The sequence below is a fragment of the Clinocottus analis genome, unplaced genomic scaffold (genome assembly GCF_023055335.1).
Source record: "Clinocottus analis isolate CAN_PGR_092001 unplaced genomic scaffold, fCliAna1.0.p SCAF_21, whole genome shotgun sequence".
Taxonomy (NCBI): Eukaryota; Metazoa; Chordata; class Actinopteri; order Perciformes; family Cottidae; genus Clinocottus; species Clinocottus analis.
The window spans coordinates 10,520,898-10,536,656 of NW_027175943.1; the positions used below are offsets into that span (position 1 = coordinate 10,520,898).

The 15,759-nt window shown below is 41.8% G+C and overlaps 1 protein-coding gene across 3 annotated transcripts; it reads right to left on the reverse strand.

Annotated features, from left to right (window-relative positions):
- Positions 1 to 2,462: 2,462 nt before the first annotated feature.
- On the reverse strand, positions 2,463 to 15,667 carry spata6l (spermatogenesis associated 6-like). Of its 3 annotated transcripts, XM_068587524.1 has the most exons (14): positions 15,503 to 15,604; positions 14,834 to 14,995; positions 11,445 to 11,582; positions 11,173 to 11,221; positions 10,966 to 11,007; positions 10,699 to 10,823; positions 10,233 to 10,325; positions 7,122 to 7,361; positions 5,923 to 6,022; positions 5,698 to 5,735; positions 3,999 to 4,114; positions 3,797 to 3,890; positions 2,818 to 2,906; positions 2,463 to 2,598 (listed from the first exon to the last, which is right to left on the reverse strand). In XM_068587524.1, exons 2-13 carry the CDS (start codon positions 14,945 to 14,947, stop codon positions 2,841 to 2,843), a joined length of 1,215 nt encoding a protein of 404 aa, XP_068443625.1. In that variant the 5' UTR covers positions 14,948 to 14,995; positions 15,503 to 15,604; the 3' UTR covers positions 2,463 to 2,598; positions 2,818 to 2,840. The 3 variants fall into 3 exon arrangements, with proteins under 3 accessions (XP_068443625.1, XP_068443626.1, XP_068443627.1); XM_068587525.1 differs by lacking the exon at positions 14,834 to 14,995 and having other exon boundaries at positions 15,503 to 15,667; XM_068587526.1 differs by lacking the exon at positions 15,503 to 15,604 and having other exon boundaries at positions 14,827 to 14,961.
- Between the last annotated feature and the right edge of the window lie 92 nt (positions 15,668 to 15,759).

Here is a 15,759-nt window from a genome sequence, read left to right on the forward strand (position 1 = left end):
CCACATCTTTTGATGGAAAAAAGGTTTCAGCCTACAGAGGGCTTGATTTCATAGACCCCCAAAATCAAAGTGAAAAAATGATGTGGCAGGCTAGTCCATTTTGCCAAAATTCAATTTCTTCAACTCAAAATGCTTCTCAATATCTTGTGTGGCCTCCATGTGCTTGTATGCATGCTTGACAATGTCGTGGCATGCTCCTAATGAGACAACTGATTGTTTCTTGAGGGATGTCCTCCCAGATCTGTCTAAAAGGCATCAGTGAGGTCCTGTAAAGTCTGAGGAACAACCTGGCGGCGTTTGATGGACCCAAACATAATGTCCCAGAGGTGTTCTATCGGGTTTAGGTCAGGTGAGCGTTAGGGCCATTCAAGTGCATCAATGCCTTCATCCTCCAGGTACTGCCTGCATACTCTCTACTCTCAGAATGACCTCCAGCAGGCCACTAGTGTGAATGTATCTGCCCAAACAATCAGAAAAAGACTTCATGAGGGTGGTCTTAGGGCACGACGTCCTGTGCTCACTGCCCGGCACCATGGAGCTTGATTGGCATTTGCTATAGAACACCAGAATGTCATATTCTGGGCGGCTGTCGCTCAGGGGGATGAGTGGTCGTCCCGTTACCACAAGGTAGCCGGTTTGATCCCCAGTCCCCCCCACAGTTCACACGTCGAAGTGTCTCTGAGCACGACACTTAACCCCTCGTTGCTTCCCGGGCGCCTCACAGAAGAATTTCCCCAAGGGGATTACTAAAAGTGTATGTTCTTTCTTCTATTCGCCATTCTTTCACAGATGAGAGCAGGTTCATCCTGAGCACCTGTGATAGACGTGAAAGGGTCTGGAGAAGCCAAGAAGAACGCTATGCTGCCAGCATGACCAGTTTGGTGGTGGGTCAATCATGGTCTGGGGAGGTATATTCATGGAGGGACTCACAGACCTCTACAGGCTAGAGAACGGCTGTCTCACTGCCATTAGGTACCGGGATAAAATCCTTGAACCCACAGTTAGACCGGTCTGACTATGGGTGCAGTAGGTCCTGGGTCCCTCCTGAGGCACAACAATGCCCAGCCTCATGTGGCAAGAGTATGCAGACAGGACCTGGACGGTGAAGAAATTGATGCACTTGAATGGCACTCACGATCACCTGACCTAAACCCGATAGAACACCTGAGACAATGAGACGCCGCCAGAATGCTCCTCAGACTTTACAGGAGCTCACAGATGCCCTTTGACCAATCTGAGAGGACGTCCCACAAAACACCATCCGTTATCTCATTAGGAGCATGCAGACGTTGTCAAGCATGCATACGAGCACGTAGGGGCAAGATATTGAGAAGCATTTTGAGTTGCAGAAATTGAATTTTGGCAAAATGGACTAACCTGGCACATAATGTTTTCACTTTAATATCTGGGGGGGTCTGAAATTAAGCCCTCTGTCGGCTGAAACTTACATTTCCATCAAAAGATGTAGCATCCTTTTGTTCCTAAGACATTAAACTATCCATATCAGTGGACATAATTTTTTTCACAATGATACTAAACCTGTTGCATTTTCAAAGTGTTCCTTTATTTTTTTGAGCAGTGTACTTTTTGCAAGACACTTGTTTTATAGGGTGAAAACATAAGTAATTAATATATTTTCCCAGTTAATTACTTGCATTGAGTAAATATTTTTTTGTATTATAAGTTTTCCAAATCGTTACGTTTAAATATGCAAATTAGGCATTATCTTGGTGAATTTAGGAGAAATCTACAGATGCAAATAGACAAAGTATTAAAATATATTTATGCTTAAAATAGTTGATTATTTTATCAGTTTTTATAATCATGATTTCAGTGTACCTGATACATTTAACACACTTTTTGCATTTCAGATGATTTGCCACACATATGTATATAGTGTACTCTGTTTCTAATGAAATTCACAGAGATTTTACACAGAAAATTGCATTGTGGAAGAAAATGACATGAACATTGCTGAGTTATTGTTGCAGTAAATCATCTGTTGATTGACTCAAAAGGGGCTAAAGTGGACTGACCAGAGCGCAGGAATAAACCATTCTACCCCCTGCTAGTTTAAAACAGTTATTTGCAGAATTAGGACTTTTGTTAAATTTGCACTGCACTGAGGCCAAACATTTGACCGCTTATTACACTAAAATAAAGAGTTCTGTTTCAGCAGCCATTCCATAATAGATCACAATGTTCCCGATCGAGCCGGTGTTTAATACCACACAGTCAGGGTGAGCTGCTATTTCTCTGATATACAGCAGTAGTTCACACAGAGCTGCATCGCAATAGACACAGTTTGCTTTGACCTTCTGGGGATTTACCTGAGGACTCCATAATGTCAGATTGAAAGAGTACCACAATCAACCTCACTACTGGCTGCTGTCCAAACTGAGATGCAGCAATAAACTTCAATTCTTCACGGTATATTTGAACATGAAACACATTACCACAGCTTTCCTGTGCAGACATTTAAATGTTTGTGTGTGGATATTTATCAAATCAAAGCAGTCAAATTCCTTTCTGTAAACGTACACATCAGGAGAGTCTTGACAGCTGAAGACTTCCTTGGCAAGGTGACAGTCTTTTTCCCTAAAGGAAAGAAGGAAAAAAAAAACAGACATGACACACGTACAACAATACGTGTGATTTACAGAGATGCAGTCTTGTTTCAGGCTTATTTTAGTTGACATAAATGACACAAGGCAGTTTTACCATGTCGTGATTACATGGTATCTATCTTAAGCATGATGTCACTCAAGGGGCCAGCATTTTTTCAAGTGAAAAGTAAAAGTCTTGGAACCACCTCACCTTTCCAGAGCCTGGACAAGTCGTCATGGTGTACCAGGAGAGATGGACATCCGGGCTAAAGCCCTGTCTACCTCGGAGTGCGTGGCCCCCTAAAACACAATGTCATATTTTCTTTGTGGTATTGTAGATAGATAGCTATAGATGAGAGAGAGAGAGAGAGAGAGAGAGGAGAGAGAGGGAGAGGAGAGAGAGAGAGAGAGAGGAGAGAGAGAGAGAGAGAGAGAGAGAGAGAGAGAGAGAGAGAGAGAGAGAGAGAGAGAGAGGAGAGAGAGAGAGAGAGAGAGAGAGGAGAGAGGAGAGAGAGAGAGAGAGAGAGAGAGAGAGAGAGAGAGAGAGAGAGAGAGAGAGAGAGAGAGAGAGGAGAGAGAGAGAGAGAGAGAGAGAGAGAGAGAGATCTAGATCTTGTGACGACCCTCCTCCTCCCGTACCCTAGGTGTCACTGTTTTAAATCTACTACAGGTGCGGTTTTGGAGTGTCGTCAGCCTGCATGAGGAACACCAGGGTTGGAGTGGCCTGGCGATATAAGACTGTCTGCAATTGGTAGCAAGGGGGCTCTTCGCGTTTGGAAGAAGGACGTCCAGAGTGTCACGGACTCTGCCACCGGTTATCTTTTGATTTGTCGTTTTGTTCCTTTGCCTTTATTTGAGTTGGTTCTGTTTTTGTGACTGTTGAGAATAAATTGTTTTGTTTAGCCGTTGCTCGTTTGTCTCCCTCTGTCGGAGCCGGGTTGTGACAATATCTATCTAGATCTCTATCTATATCTATCTATCTATATGCTTTTAACCAAAGCGACTTACAATAAGTGCATTCAACCGGGAAACTCAGAACAAGGAAAAGTACAATTTCAAACTTAAGTCACACTACAAAGTGCTATCAGTGCCATGTAAGTGCTACGAAAATGCTACTACTGCACTACCTTCCTTAGTCAAGGTGTAGTCGAAAAAGATGTGTTTTTAGTTTGCGACGATATATTACTTACGTAGGCAAGTCTGGATACAGCTTTTGGTGTTGTAAGGAGTCCCCGAACACGTGCTTGGACCTTTTCCCATTCTCTGTGAGAGCTGGACTGAGACCTGCACATCATACCGATAGGTTTTCATTTCATTTTGATATTTTGTGATAATATTCTCCACCTATGTAACAAGGTGCATGCTTATATTATGAATGTCAAGGAAAAGGACCTGCTGTGACTGGTCTGCTGCCTGTATGAGTGCCCTGAAGGTTCAGGACCCTGTTGGTAATCAAGAGGGTCATGTGTCTGTGAAGAACTGGAGTTGTCTTCTGATATCCCTCCAACCTATGGAAGCAGAGAGGAGTTTCTTTTCACCATCACATTAATTCATCTAGTCCTCAGCAGTGGATTCATGTCCCCCCACCGCTCCTCCCCCTTAAAATATGGTCTAAGTTGCAGTTAAAGGCTACATTTGTGATTTTTGACAACATAAATGTATTATATATTGTTACAGATACCAAATCTACATACTTGTGTTTTTCAACTTATCATAATTTGAATGTAGGCACGTGCATTCAAACATTACAGGTTCCAATCCCGTAATTAGAAGTCCTATGTTGTACCTTTCAGGAATTGGTCAACTTGTTGGTAGTTTGATAATCCGCTTTCTTTCCGAGAGCAAGATGAGAAAAGGACTGAGGTCCACGTCAGTATGTTATAGCCTAGCTTAGCATTGAGACTAAAAACAGGGGGAAACAGTCAGCCAAGTTCAACAATACAATTTCTAACATTTCTAAAACTATTTATTTAATCCGTAAACAAACATAAAGGTTGAATCAAGTATTTGTGATTGAGGGGAAGTTAACCTGCTGGAACTATTTCCAGCATCCGGGTGGATCTTCCTAGGGCCTTGTGCCGCATCAACACTTAATGGTACAGCATGGTGCTACTTGTATATATAAAGTGCTTTTCTAGTCTGTTAGTTTTTTCATTCTATACACATAACATCTATTGTCCATCTGATACAGGGATCCTCCTCTGTTACTCTCCTGAAGGCTTCTTTCCTTTTTTCTCCCATTATAGGTTTTTTTGGAGAGTTTTTCCTGATCCGATATGAGGTCCCGGGACAGACATTGTTCAATGTGTGCAGATTGTAAAGCCCTCTGAGAATTATTTGTGATGTGGGGCTAAACAAAATAAATGTAATTGAATTGTCTTCCAACCACTCAAAGTGCAATGTCATCATTCACCTAGTCATACATCAATGACAGGGGCTATCATCAGGACTAACTATCATTTATTCATACAACATTGACACACCACAGGCACAGCTACGGGAGCCATTTAAAACACAATTACAGGTTGAGTGCCTTGCCCAAGGACACATCGACATGGACTATCAGAGCACCATGGCAATCAGTCCTGCAGCAGTGAAAAATAGAATCATCATATAACATATTTTACATTATTTATAAAAAGGTGAAATTTTGGGTCTCCGCATTTAAACCCATCCTCAGTAAATAAAGAGCTGTGGGCTGCTGTGAGCTGCTGTGAAGTGCCCAGGAAGCAACTGGGGGTTCAGTGTCTTCACTGTCAAACTATGGGGAGAAAGGAATCCAACCAGCTACCTTGTGGATTAATGAGCAACAACCGCCCAATTAGTTGAGATGTTGGAGGGATTCTTTAAGTACCAATTAAGGTTTATACATTTCAGTTTGAGTGTTGATTTTTTTTTATAAATGAGATTCAACGACCTCTAGACATTTTGGTAGTTTGGACAGAGCCAGGCTAGCTGTTTCCCTAAGCATCCCGTCTTATGCTAAGCTAATCCCGACACCAGCTCTGTACTTTATGTGATAAACCCAATAATTTACTGTCTAAGAAGCCAAAGTCAAAAATAATAATAAAATATACGCATTGTTTCCTACCTTGGAGGATTTCTGCCTGCCAGTTGGAGAAAATCTCACTAAAATAAAAAGAGGGTGAAACGTTTTTGAGTCACAACAAATTAGAACAGAACTAGATGACTTCAAGTAGGTTTCATCTTATCAGTCATGTGAGCAGAGCAGTATAACAATAACACTACACTTTACGAGCTCTTATGGTCAGTTGTTGGGGACTATAATCCATGTGCAGTTAAAGTAACATCATACCTTTGGATCCAGACCTGGTCAAAGATGAAGAGGAGTTGGTAAACATTGCAGAGTACTGGGGCGAGGAAAAAAGACAGGCTCCAGGCCAAGAAGCTCGCACCTACACGGGAGAGTGATATTGACACGATGAGCCGGATGTTCACAACCAAGAAGTTTGGACCATTTTATTGGGATAAGAAAATGGTAGACAACTACTGCTGTTACGAGCAGGAAATATGTTTCCTGAAAGATATACATTTAGCTAAGAAGACAGATTTCAGATTTAATACCACCAACCAATCCCCAAACAGCACAAATGACAGAACCCATGTCAACAGTTTAACCATCAGCTTTTTTTTCCTCCTGTGCTCCTAAATATCTCAGCACACAGCGAATCTTTAAAGAGTTAAAGAGCCCGTAACGTGTGTTGTTTTGGTTGATAGAATGCTTGTCTCTGTAGCGTACGTACAGTCTGCCGTCTCAATTAATCCTTCAGTCTAACTAAAGATATTGGTGCCGCTCCTCTTCCCAATGTCAAAACCAGAACACACCAGTCATACACATTCTGTTGACACAACTGGAACTGTTGGTCGTTGATGGAAAAGTATACACAATATGAAAAGGTAATAAAAAAAAAGGTAGAGCCCCCAGTGAACTAACTGTCTCCATGGCGACATTACAGCTTCTTGACAAAATAAAATGAGGTAAAGCTATAACTTTACCCCAGAGCTTTCAACCACATCTCATGTTCCTTATCAGCAAAACTTTTGGAGATGGCTCAGTCGACGTCACCTGACCTCAGTATGGGACGTCAGTCAGGTATAACTTTGGTGAAAACCAAGAGACGTGATTGATCTTGAAAAACTAAGCGATTTAGCTCGGCCAAAGCGTGACAGGAGCCCTGCCGTGTTGGAAAACATTTATAACACTCCAATGGTGTCAAACCCATGATCTTTTTCAGTTTTTAACCAGACATATTATGCTTTTGTAACCGACAGTAAAACCTTCTCAACGGTGAAACATCCCATAACATGGAAAAGGAGCAAAATAAAGGTCATATTTGGGTTAGACAAGTTAAGAGACGCTCAGTGCTGAAATAGATTCTGTGCAAGTCCAAGGAAGCTTAGCTCTTCTCTGCCATCTTGTGGTTGTAAATAGCCACAACGTTTTAAAAAAATCAATTGTGAATTCTTAATGAAAGATAAGCCGTTTGTGCTCACAGGCAGGGAGGTGCTGCTTGTGTCCCAGTTAGCTGCAGAGTCCAGGTTGAGCCGGGCCAGGCGCTGTGTGTCTGCATCTCTCAGAGGGGACAGGGACTGGGCTCTATGGGCCTCTGACGGGTTCCTGGCATTGCTGCATCGGTCTTCTTGCCTCCTTCCAAGGGTTAGAGGTTGGCTCCTATTAGGGGAGGAGCTCCTGGGTCTGCTGGAGTGTCTCCTGTTCCTCTTTATCACTGGCCGCTGTAAACAGAAGAGTGGATGTGTCAGAACGATAACATAAATCTGGGCTTTCTGCTAGAATCATAGCTGCAACATTCTAATCAAATATTAATTTTGAGATGCAAGTCAATGGAGGTATCCAATTATGCTTTCTGCTGTCAAATATGTCTGTTCACAACTCAGCTACCGGGCTTTGAAAGGGTGACATCCCACCTATCCCAGCACCATCCTTACATTGGTTTCTCGTACTATGTCACTGTCTCTTGTCTGTCATTTGCCAAACGAAACAGAACAAAAATGGGAAGACAAACCAAACAAAATAAACAAACAGAACATTTTAGATAACAAAATAAAGGAAAGCAAACTGAAGAGGCTGCGTGGGGCATAGCAGAGGGTAGGTGCAGGGGTTTAACAGGTGAAAGAGTTGGAAGAGATGTGTTTTGAGGGCCTGCTTGAATGATGGTAGGGTGGGAGCCTGATGGATGTGGATGCGGAGGGCGTTCCAGAAGGGGAGTGCAGCAGCTGAGAAGGCCCTGTCGCCCCAGGTCCGGCGCTTGGTCCTAATGATTTTGAGAGTGGTTGTACCGGTGGAACTAAGGCAACAGGTTGGGGCGTGGAGGGGGAGGAGGTCTGCAAGGCATGGAGGGGCTAGGTTATGTAGGGATTTGTAAGAGATGAGTAGCAGTTTAAAGTCTATCCTATACATGGTTAGAAGCCAGTGGAGGTTGTGTAGGACCGGGGTGATATTATTATTCGTTTTATTTAAACCTTTATTTAACCAGGAAAGTCCCATTGAGATTAAAACAATCTCTTTTTTGAGGGAGACCTGGCCAAGACAGGCAGCATAAAAAACACATAGTTACAGACAGAAAACATAGAACAAGACAAGTGAAAATAGTCAATGTAAGAAACATTCACATTTTAGGGAACCTGTCTCTATTTCTTTCATTCTAGATTTGAAAGCGGTCTGTGGTAACAGTTCTTTAAGCTTTAAAACAGTCTGCAACATATTCCATGTTGAGGGGGCAGAGTACACAAAGGCCCTTATTCCCATTTCCGTTCTGGCATACGGGACAGTGAGCATTAAAACATCCTGAGAATGCAAAGAGTGTTGTCCGACACTTCTCTGCATTAAAAAAACACACAGGTAGTTTGGGAGCGAGCCAAAAATTGCCTTATAAATAAAAGTGTACCAATGGGAGAGCCTCCGGGTGGCCAAAGCAGGCCATCCCACCCGAAAGTATAACTCACAGTGCAAGTCAGAGCTTTACAGTTTGTTATGAACCACAATGAAGCATGGTAAGCTGCGTTCACTCTACAAAGACAGCTAGCAGAAGCATGCATATATAAAAAGATCACCGTAATCCAACACAGGCAAAAAAGTAGCAGCAACTAATCGCTTTTTTACATTATTTGAAAAAAATCACGGCTTATTTCGAAAATAAAAACCCAGTTTTGACCAACTTTTTCATTAGGTACTGTACATGTGGCTGAAAAGTGAAGGGGTCATCAATCAGGAAGCCCAGATATTTATAAGAGTCAACAACCACAATTTCATTTCCTTCAAGGGTGACCACCGAAGGGATATTAAGTGGCCTTCTCCGACTTTTTGTAAACAGCACAAGTTTTGTTTTTATCTGTATTATGTAATATATTAGCTTTCTCACTTTTGAATTTTCCAGTTACTGTCATAAAGTTCAGCTTTAGAATGTACAAATTGTTAAATCTTGAGTCTTTTTGTTTGTTTGATATATAGTATGATATGATTGTAGCGTCGGGTTGAGGTGAGCAGTCGGGCGGCAGAGTTTTGGACATATTAAAGTATCATTTTTATATCTGACATTCATTGAGAAAAAGAGAATAGAAATCATAGAAAAGGGTTCCTTATAGCTGCTCAACTTCATGTTGTTTTTGTGGGTTCCCTCCAGGTTCTCTGGGTTCCTCCAACAGTCCAAAGCCATGCAGCTTAGGTTAATTGAACTCTAAACTGCCCGTCGGTGTGAGCATGAAGGGTTGTCTGTCTCTAAGCCCTAAGAAACTGGCAAACTACTGCCAAGCTTCTTCCCATCGGCAGTCCGGCTCATCAACAGAGCCTGTGCCCCCACTAACTGACCCGGTCACCCCAGGACTATTTACTGCACATCCCTTCATACTTCATATTTAAATACACACACACACACACACACAGTTTACATTACTGTTATCTGTTTGAGCATTTAATCTTATACTATAATTTAATATCTATTGCACTGTTATTGTCGTTGATTGTTTATTATCTCATCTTATGTCTAAAGTTATGCATATTCCGTCAAAAACAAATCCGTGAAACACGGAAATAAACTGTTTCTGATTCTGAACCTGCAGGGTAAACTCTGCCTTCCCCCAATGTCAGCTGGGATCGGCTCCAGACCCAGAATAGGATTAGCGGTTTGGATAATGGAATATTTATAAGTATTATTGCTCTTTCAGTGCCACTCTAGATACCCACATGTACCGACATGTGGGTGTCTGGAGTGGCACACCTTTTGAACTACCTTTGCAAATGTGCAAAATATTTTTCACACAAGCCAATCAGAGGACAGGCGCTAAAACAGAGCGTTTCAGACAGAGGCCAAATACAGGTATATTCAGTTAAGAAAAACTATGCGTTTTGTCAACATTAAAGCAGGTAAACATGTTCTCATAGAAACCCAGCATACAAGTATGAACCTAAAAATGAGCATGACATATCTCCTTTAAAAAAAAAAAAAGCCACACTTTGAATTCAAGAAAACTGTAAAAGACTAGTGTCATGTGTGGGTCCAATCTTGTCACCGCAGATATTGTATGATGCAGTTTTTAACTATCACACATCATCAACATAAATATTGAGCCATGTAATGCAGTCTTTACCATGAGTACGTTGGGGTAAATGTTGATCTTTGCATCAGCTGAGCACTCAATGATGGTCGTTTTAGTGGAAAACTCTAACCTTGGAGCAATACCCTGGAAAAGAAAAAAAAGGAGAAAAAATATGTATGCCATAATTAGATATAACTGCAAAACCAGTGGTGTGCCATCAGTGTCTTTCAAGCCTTCACTGCTGGCCTAAACAGAATCACAAAGTTATAGCTATTTTATAATTTAATTGTTTTTCACAAATACATTATAAGTATTAGAATTATTTTTCATTGTAGGCAGAGGTAGGAAATTCATGGCCCCACCCACTGCTGCAAACATCACACTTATAGACCGTCTTCATCTTGTATATGTCCCTACTACTGTGGCCAAGGAAATGTAATAATGGTGCTTGTGATGCATCCATGTGAACAGGCTCCAAATAGTAACTTTAAGCCACATGCCGGAGGGTTGGACCTACTGGAAAGTGAGGTGCTCGAGTCATCAGAACCTCTCGGTCCACTCCAGAGGAGCAGGGAACCAGTTTGGGCTCTGGAAATAAGAAACTTCGAGCATCTTCTTCAAAGCAGGCCATGAGGTTCGCCACTGCAAACAAAAACACACTTTTGCTACAGCCCCTTTCTCCAGGCTGAACCTGCTCGTTCGGGTTGAAAGTGTCTGCAGCGTGACATGCCGGTATATTTGTAGTGGAACAAGTAAGTATGAATATCGAGACTAATGACCTCACCTGGAGGAATCCGCTGCACCAGTTCAATAGTGACCGTCTCATCTGACGAGAAAAGGTGTCAAGTGTCATAAGAACCAGAGCAAATACATGGCTGGCAATTCATATATGAAGATAGAAATCTGAGATGGGATAATGTCGGAAAAATAAATATAAATATCTGCCACACAGACAGCCCAGCTGTTTACAACAAAATATTAATAAACTTACATTTAAGCATGACAGCGATGTCTCCAGGGTCAACTGCATGCCGGAAAATCTAAACCAAAAAATAAATATTCATGTTTTGTTCTATAGCTTTCTTATTTTACAAACAATATGAATGGACTATAGTTATTGCTAAGTGCTGTCCAGAATAGTTAAGTTAATTTATGGTATTGAATACAGCTAACTTTATGAAGAATAATAATATCTAACTTTTTTTACATTTCATGTATTACACGTAAGCTAGTTTTCAAATCGCTTCAGAAGTAATGACATACCTTTTCAAAGGTCATCTTCTCATGAATCCACAGAGGAAAGACAGCAGGGAGACATTGAGACATGGAGTACTGCCCCATGAAGCACATGCTGAGGTAGATCTCATCCTTGGCTGGCAGATAGACTCCAGGACAAGAAACCTGAGAGCAGTGGAGGAACATAGAGGATTTAATAAGTTATACTGTAAGTCAAATGTGGACGTTTTCTGAGCCATTTTCACTAAGAGTGATCTATTACTGAAGGCCACTTCTGGTCGAGTTGGACTAGTGTCTCTCCCTTTATTCAAATATTTATTTCCCTCTGATGTTGATTCAGGTTTTAAAAAAAAAGTGGAACCACTGGATGAAGACATTGCACTTTGCAATGCAAGAACAATGTACCAGCCTTTTTTCTATGTCTTCTTATGTAAGGAAGGTTTTCAGGGACAAAAGGAATTGTATGAACACACAATTAAACATGTAAGCAAATGATAATTTATTGTAATGGTTAATTGTCATCCTAAATTAAATTAAGATGTCAAATATGTAAATTTTACAATGTAATTACAGATTTGTGTATTCTTATTTATATGTTTTAAATAATATTACCTTTGAGGCAACATTTGTTCAATGGGTGAACATAATTTACTCAAATCCACAAGCAGCAGTGATAACAAATGAAACGATATCAACCTTTTTCAATCTAATGAGGTACAAAACAGGGAGACCCTCTAAGCCCCTTACTATTCTTGGAACCTTTGGCTATAGCAATAAGGACAGAAGGAGGTATTAAGGGAGTTGTACGAGGGGAAGAAGAACACAACATGTTTATTTATACAGATGATATTTTAGTACTGATCAAGGATGGTGTCAATTTCCAGAGATGGGTAAAATCTTCTGCATAGATCAACAGGTGAGGATGATGATTTTTGGCCTCAGACAGGCTGACAAGGACAGATTCTATATTCACATCCATAAACCAAAAGGAGGTTTAATCTAAAAACATATTGTGTGGTTTATAATACAAAATCGTAGTCATATAACACACATCAAAACCAGTAAAAAATATATTTCACAGGCAGACATAAAAAACAACAAAGGACGCAGCGACACACATTTCTACATGAATATATAGTCATAGTCACATATGAATAAATTCAAACTTTAGCTGAAAACTACAAGTAGACTACACATCGTAACGAAAAGGAAATATTTTATTCTGTAACTTCCTGTTAATACTTTGAAGGCAGCTGAAAACTGTCCGACTTGATCGCAGTTTTCTGTCAACGTTTCCCGCTGCGGGCGCCTGCTCTCGTCTGATTCCAGGCGAGCTCTCATGAACGAGCCTAATTATTTTTGCTGTGGTTGGTATTGTTCAGCATGAAGATCGAGTGCTGTTCCTTTTTTTGAAATAGGATCCATTCCATCTGAATGTGCCTTTGAGACATTGTCGCGGTTTGAGGCTGCAGGTTTTGCTGTGGATGCTGCTAGTTCAGTGTCCATTTCGAGTTGCTCCTTTTCCTTCCTTAATTGCTTCTCTTGCTCCTCCAAAGCATGCTTCTTCTGCAGCACGTGTCATGAGCGTAGCCCTTTCTGCCTCTGCTTGTAGCCGTGTGGCCGATGTTGGAGACCTGCTGCCTTTTGAAGCATTACTTGTTCGAGGAGAGTTTGCTTGTACAGAGTTGCCAACTTTTCAAAAAACCATGGCGTGAGATTTTGTCGACTGGGGGCGGGGACGACGACGACAAATACGCGCCGCAGCAAACAGCTGTGTGTCGGGAGGGCGTGACTTAAGACCAATGAGTGACAGGCACGTTCAATGCGTGAGGCGTGAGACTTGAGCCCCGATACCTCAGTCTCTCTGCTCCTCTCTGCCGGCGGTCCCCCAGTTGCGGACACAGTCTCGGACACAGTCCCGCGACTGTGGCTGCATCTCAAGTCTCTAAATGGCATCCCCGTTTCCCTCACTTGCGTCCCTTCTTTGCGTCTTAGTCCCGCCCACCAGGGATGCACGGAGAGACGCAAGGAAAACAAGCGAGGAGAGAAGACACGAGGAAACATGTTTTAACAGACATGAGACGTCCTTTCCTCTGATGAGTCACGTGAAGCGACGTCGATTTCTGATGACTGCAGCCGACTGACAGCTGATAAGCTGTCAGTCGGCTGCAGTTGTGTTCTGGTCCGGACCGGATTTAGCGAACATTTCAATAAAAATGCACTTAAAATATTGATACAAGTTGTTGCATGTTTTCAATTGAATTATTGATTTTAAACTACAACTTATATAAATAAAGACACAGCTATCATCAGTGTCAGAGTGGAGATGTTTTCTCTGTAGTCTGTTAAACTGCATTGACTATTTATATACTGTGCTGTGTTCAGGGTCTTGCTTATACGCAGGATCGATTACCAGCGGAACGAGTCTTATTTATTAATTATTTACGTCGATATGTTTTGAATTTCTAATTGTGACATTATAAAATAACCATACATGTTGTAAAACGTGTTTCCTCTCTCCAGCTCTCTGATTTTAATCACATACATAAGTTATTAAGGGAAATAGATCAAATATTTGAACAAAATAGTTTGTAGTCCTTTTGTTGTTCAGACCTACAATGACTGAACACATTTTAACCAGATGGTGAATAAAAAAAACACTAAAATATATAACGTTTATTTTGTGATAGTCTTCACTCTGGAATGAAACTCCAGCGATCAGTCCGCTCAGCTGCAGCGTCCAATCAGATGACAAAGGAACATTGAGGGGGCGTGTCCGGCGTTAAAACACTTCCTGGAAGTCTGCCCTCGGGGCTCCTCGATCATGACTCCTCCGATTTCCCTCCTCGATCCTCCGAGCCGAATAAGAGCTTTGGGATGGCCTTCAATATGGCGGCGCAGAACCACTTCCGGTTCAGTCGAGGATCGAGGAAACGACAATTTAGAGACTCGAGATGCAGCCTGTCGGTTTATGGTAAACAGGATGTCTATGCAGCGAATAGGTTTACAGATGCGCTCCTTAGCGCCATCTATCGTCGGGGAGTTTGAAAAGGAACGAACGCGCCCCAGACTTTTTTTTTGGCGTGAGATATTTGTGTGGCGTGTGAGCGTGTGAAAACATGAAAAAGCGTGTCACACGGCGAAAGCGTGAGAGTTGGTGGCTCTGCTTGAAGCATTGGATTAAACATTTAAAATGCTGTCCTAAGGTTCCACATTAAACCCATTATTGTAAACAGTCAGTACCGGGCACCTTTCATTGTCAAGCAACCATTTTTTTTTACATTCCCAATGAAGAGCTTGATACTGAGCATTTTTAGATTATACCACGTTTCCTCTTAAGGCAACAACAGCATCAACATTTCAGATTTAACCTTTGCTTCACCACAAACATTTAATTGTTCAAATGTACCTTTTACCTCTTCGACATAACTTTCATCAACCATCAAACTCTGCCGCTCCAACGCACTGTGGCCGCTCCGCTCAGTTCTCAGCTGTCGACTCCCGTGGCTGCGATCAGCTGTTGGAGTCATGAGGTCGCTCGGCCACGTTGCTCAGCTGTTTCACTCCAGGATGTCTTGCTGGTGTTGTGCATCAGCCGTTTCAATCAGATCCGGTCCATACGCGTTCCAATAAGTTTTTGACGTAGTGCCCTTGTTGCCTATTCAACCAGGCACTACTTGGCTGCTCGCTTAAGGTTGTTTTGACGCGTTTAACTGAAGACGATGTCCAGTGGTAAAGTCCATCATGTTTATTCTTACAAAACCAAAGTAACCCTATCGGCGTAACTTAGTTGCCGGTATTCAAATCATAAAACAAACCATAAACAATGTTGCTTTTCTGTTGCAGCACTGTCCCATCAAACGGTCAAAAACTGTTTGCTTTCCTAAAATAAGCAACACCTGACTCCCAATACCTCTCCTAATTATATAGGGCCGACAGTCGGATCCCCTGCGCCCCCAGCGGTGGGAGTTCTAACATCATTCAAACATCCATAATGGCTCTTACAATTATTATATTAATATTTACGATCTGTCGCTGTATATATATATATATATAAAGTAACTAGATTAAAATGCAGCTCTTACCGCGTGGAACTTTAACTCGACCAACACCTTCAATGCTTTTCTGGACATCGGACTCAGGATCAGCTTACTCTACTCCGGGTTTAGCGTTGCCGTTGTTGCCATGGACACTACAACTTCCGGAGTTCGTTGCTGGAGAAGAATGTCCCTTGTCATTTTTATAGCCCGATCTCAGTGTCCACCCACAGTCTTTGAGGTCCGCGAGGGTTTAGTTCTGTCCCCTGTCACAACATGGAGTAATTGAGTCACACGTCATGTTG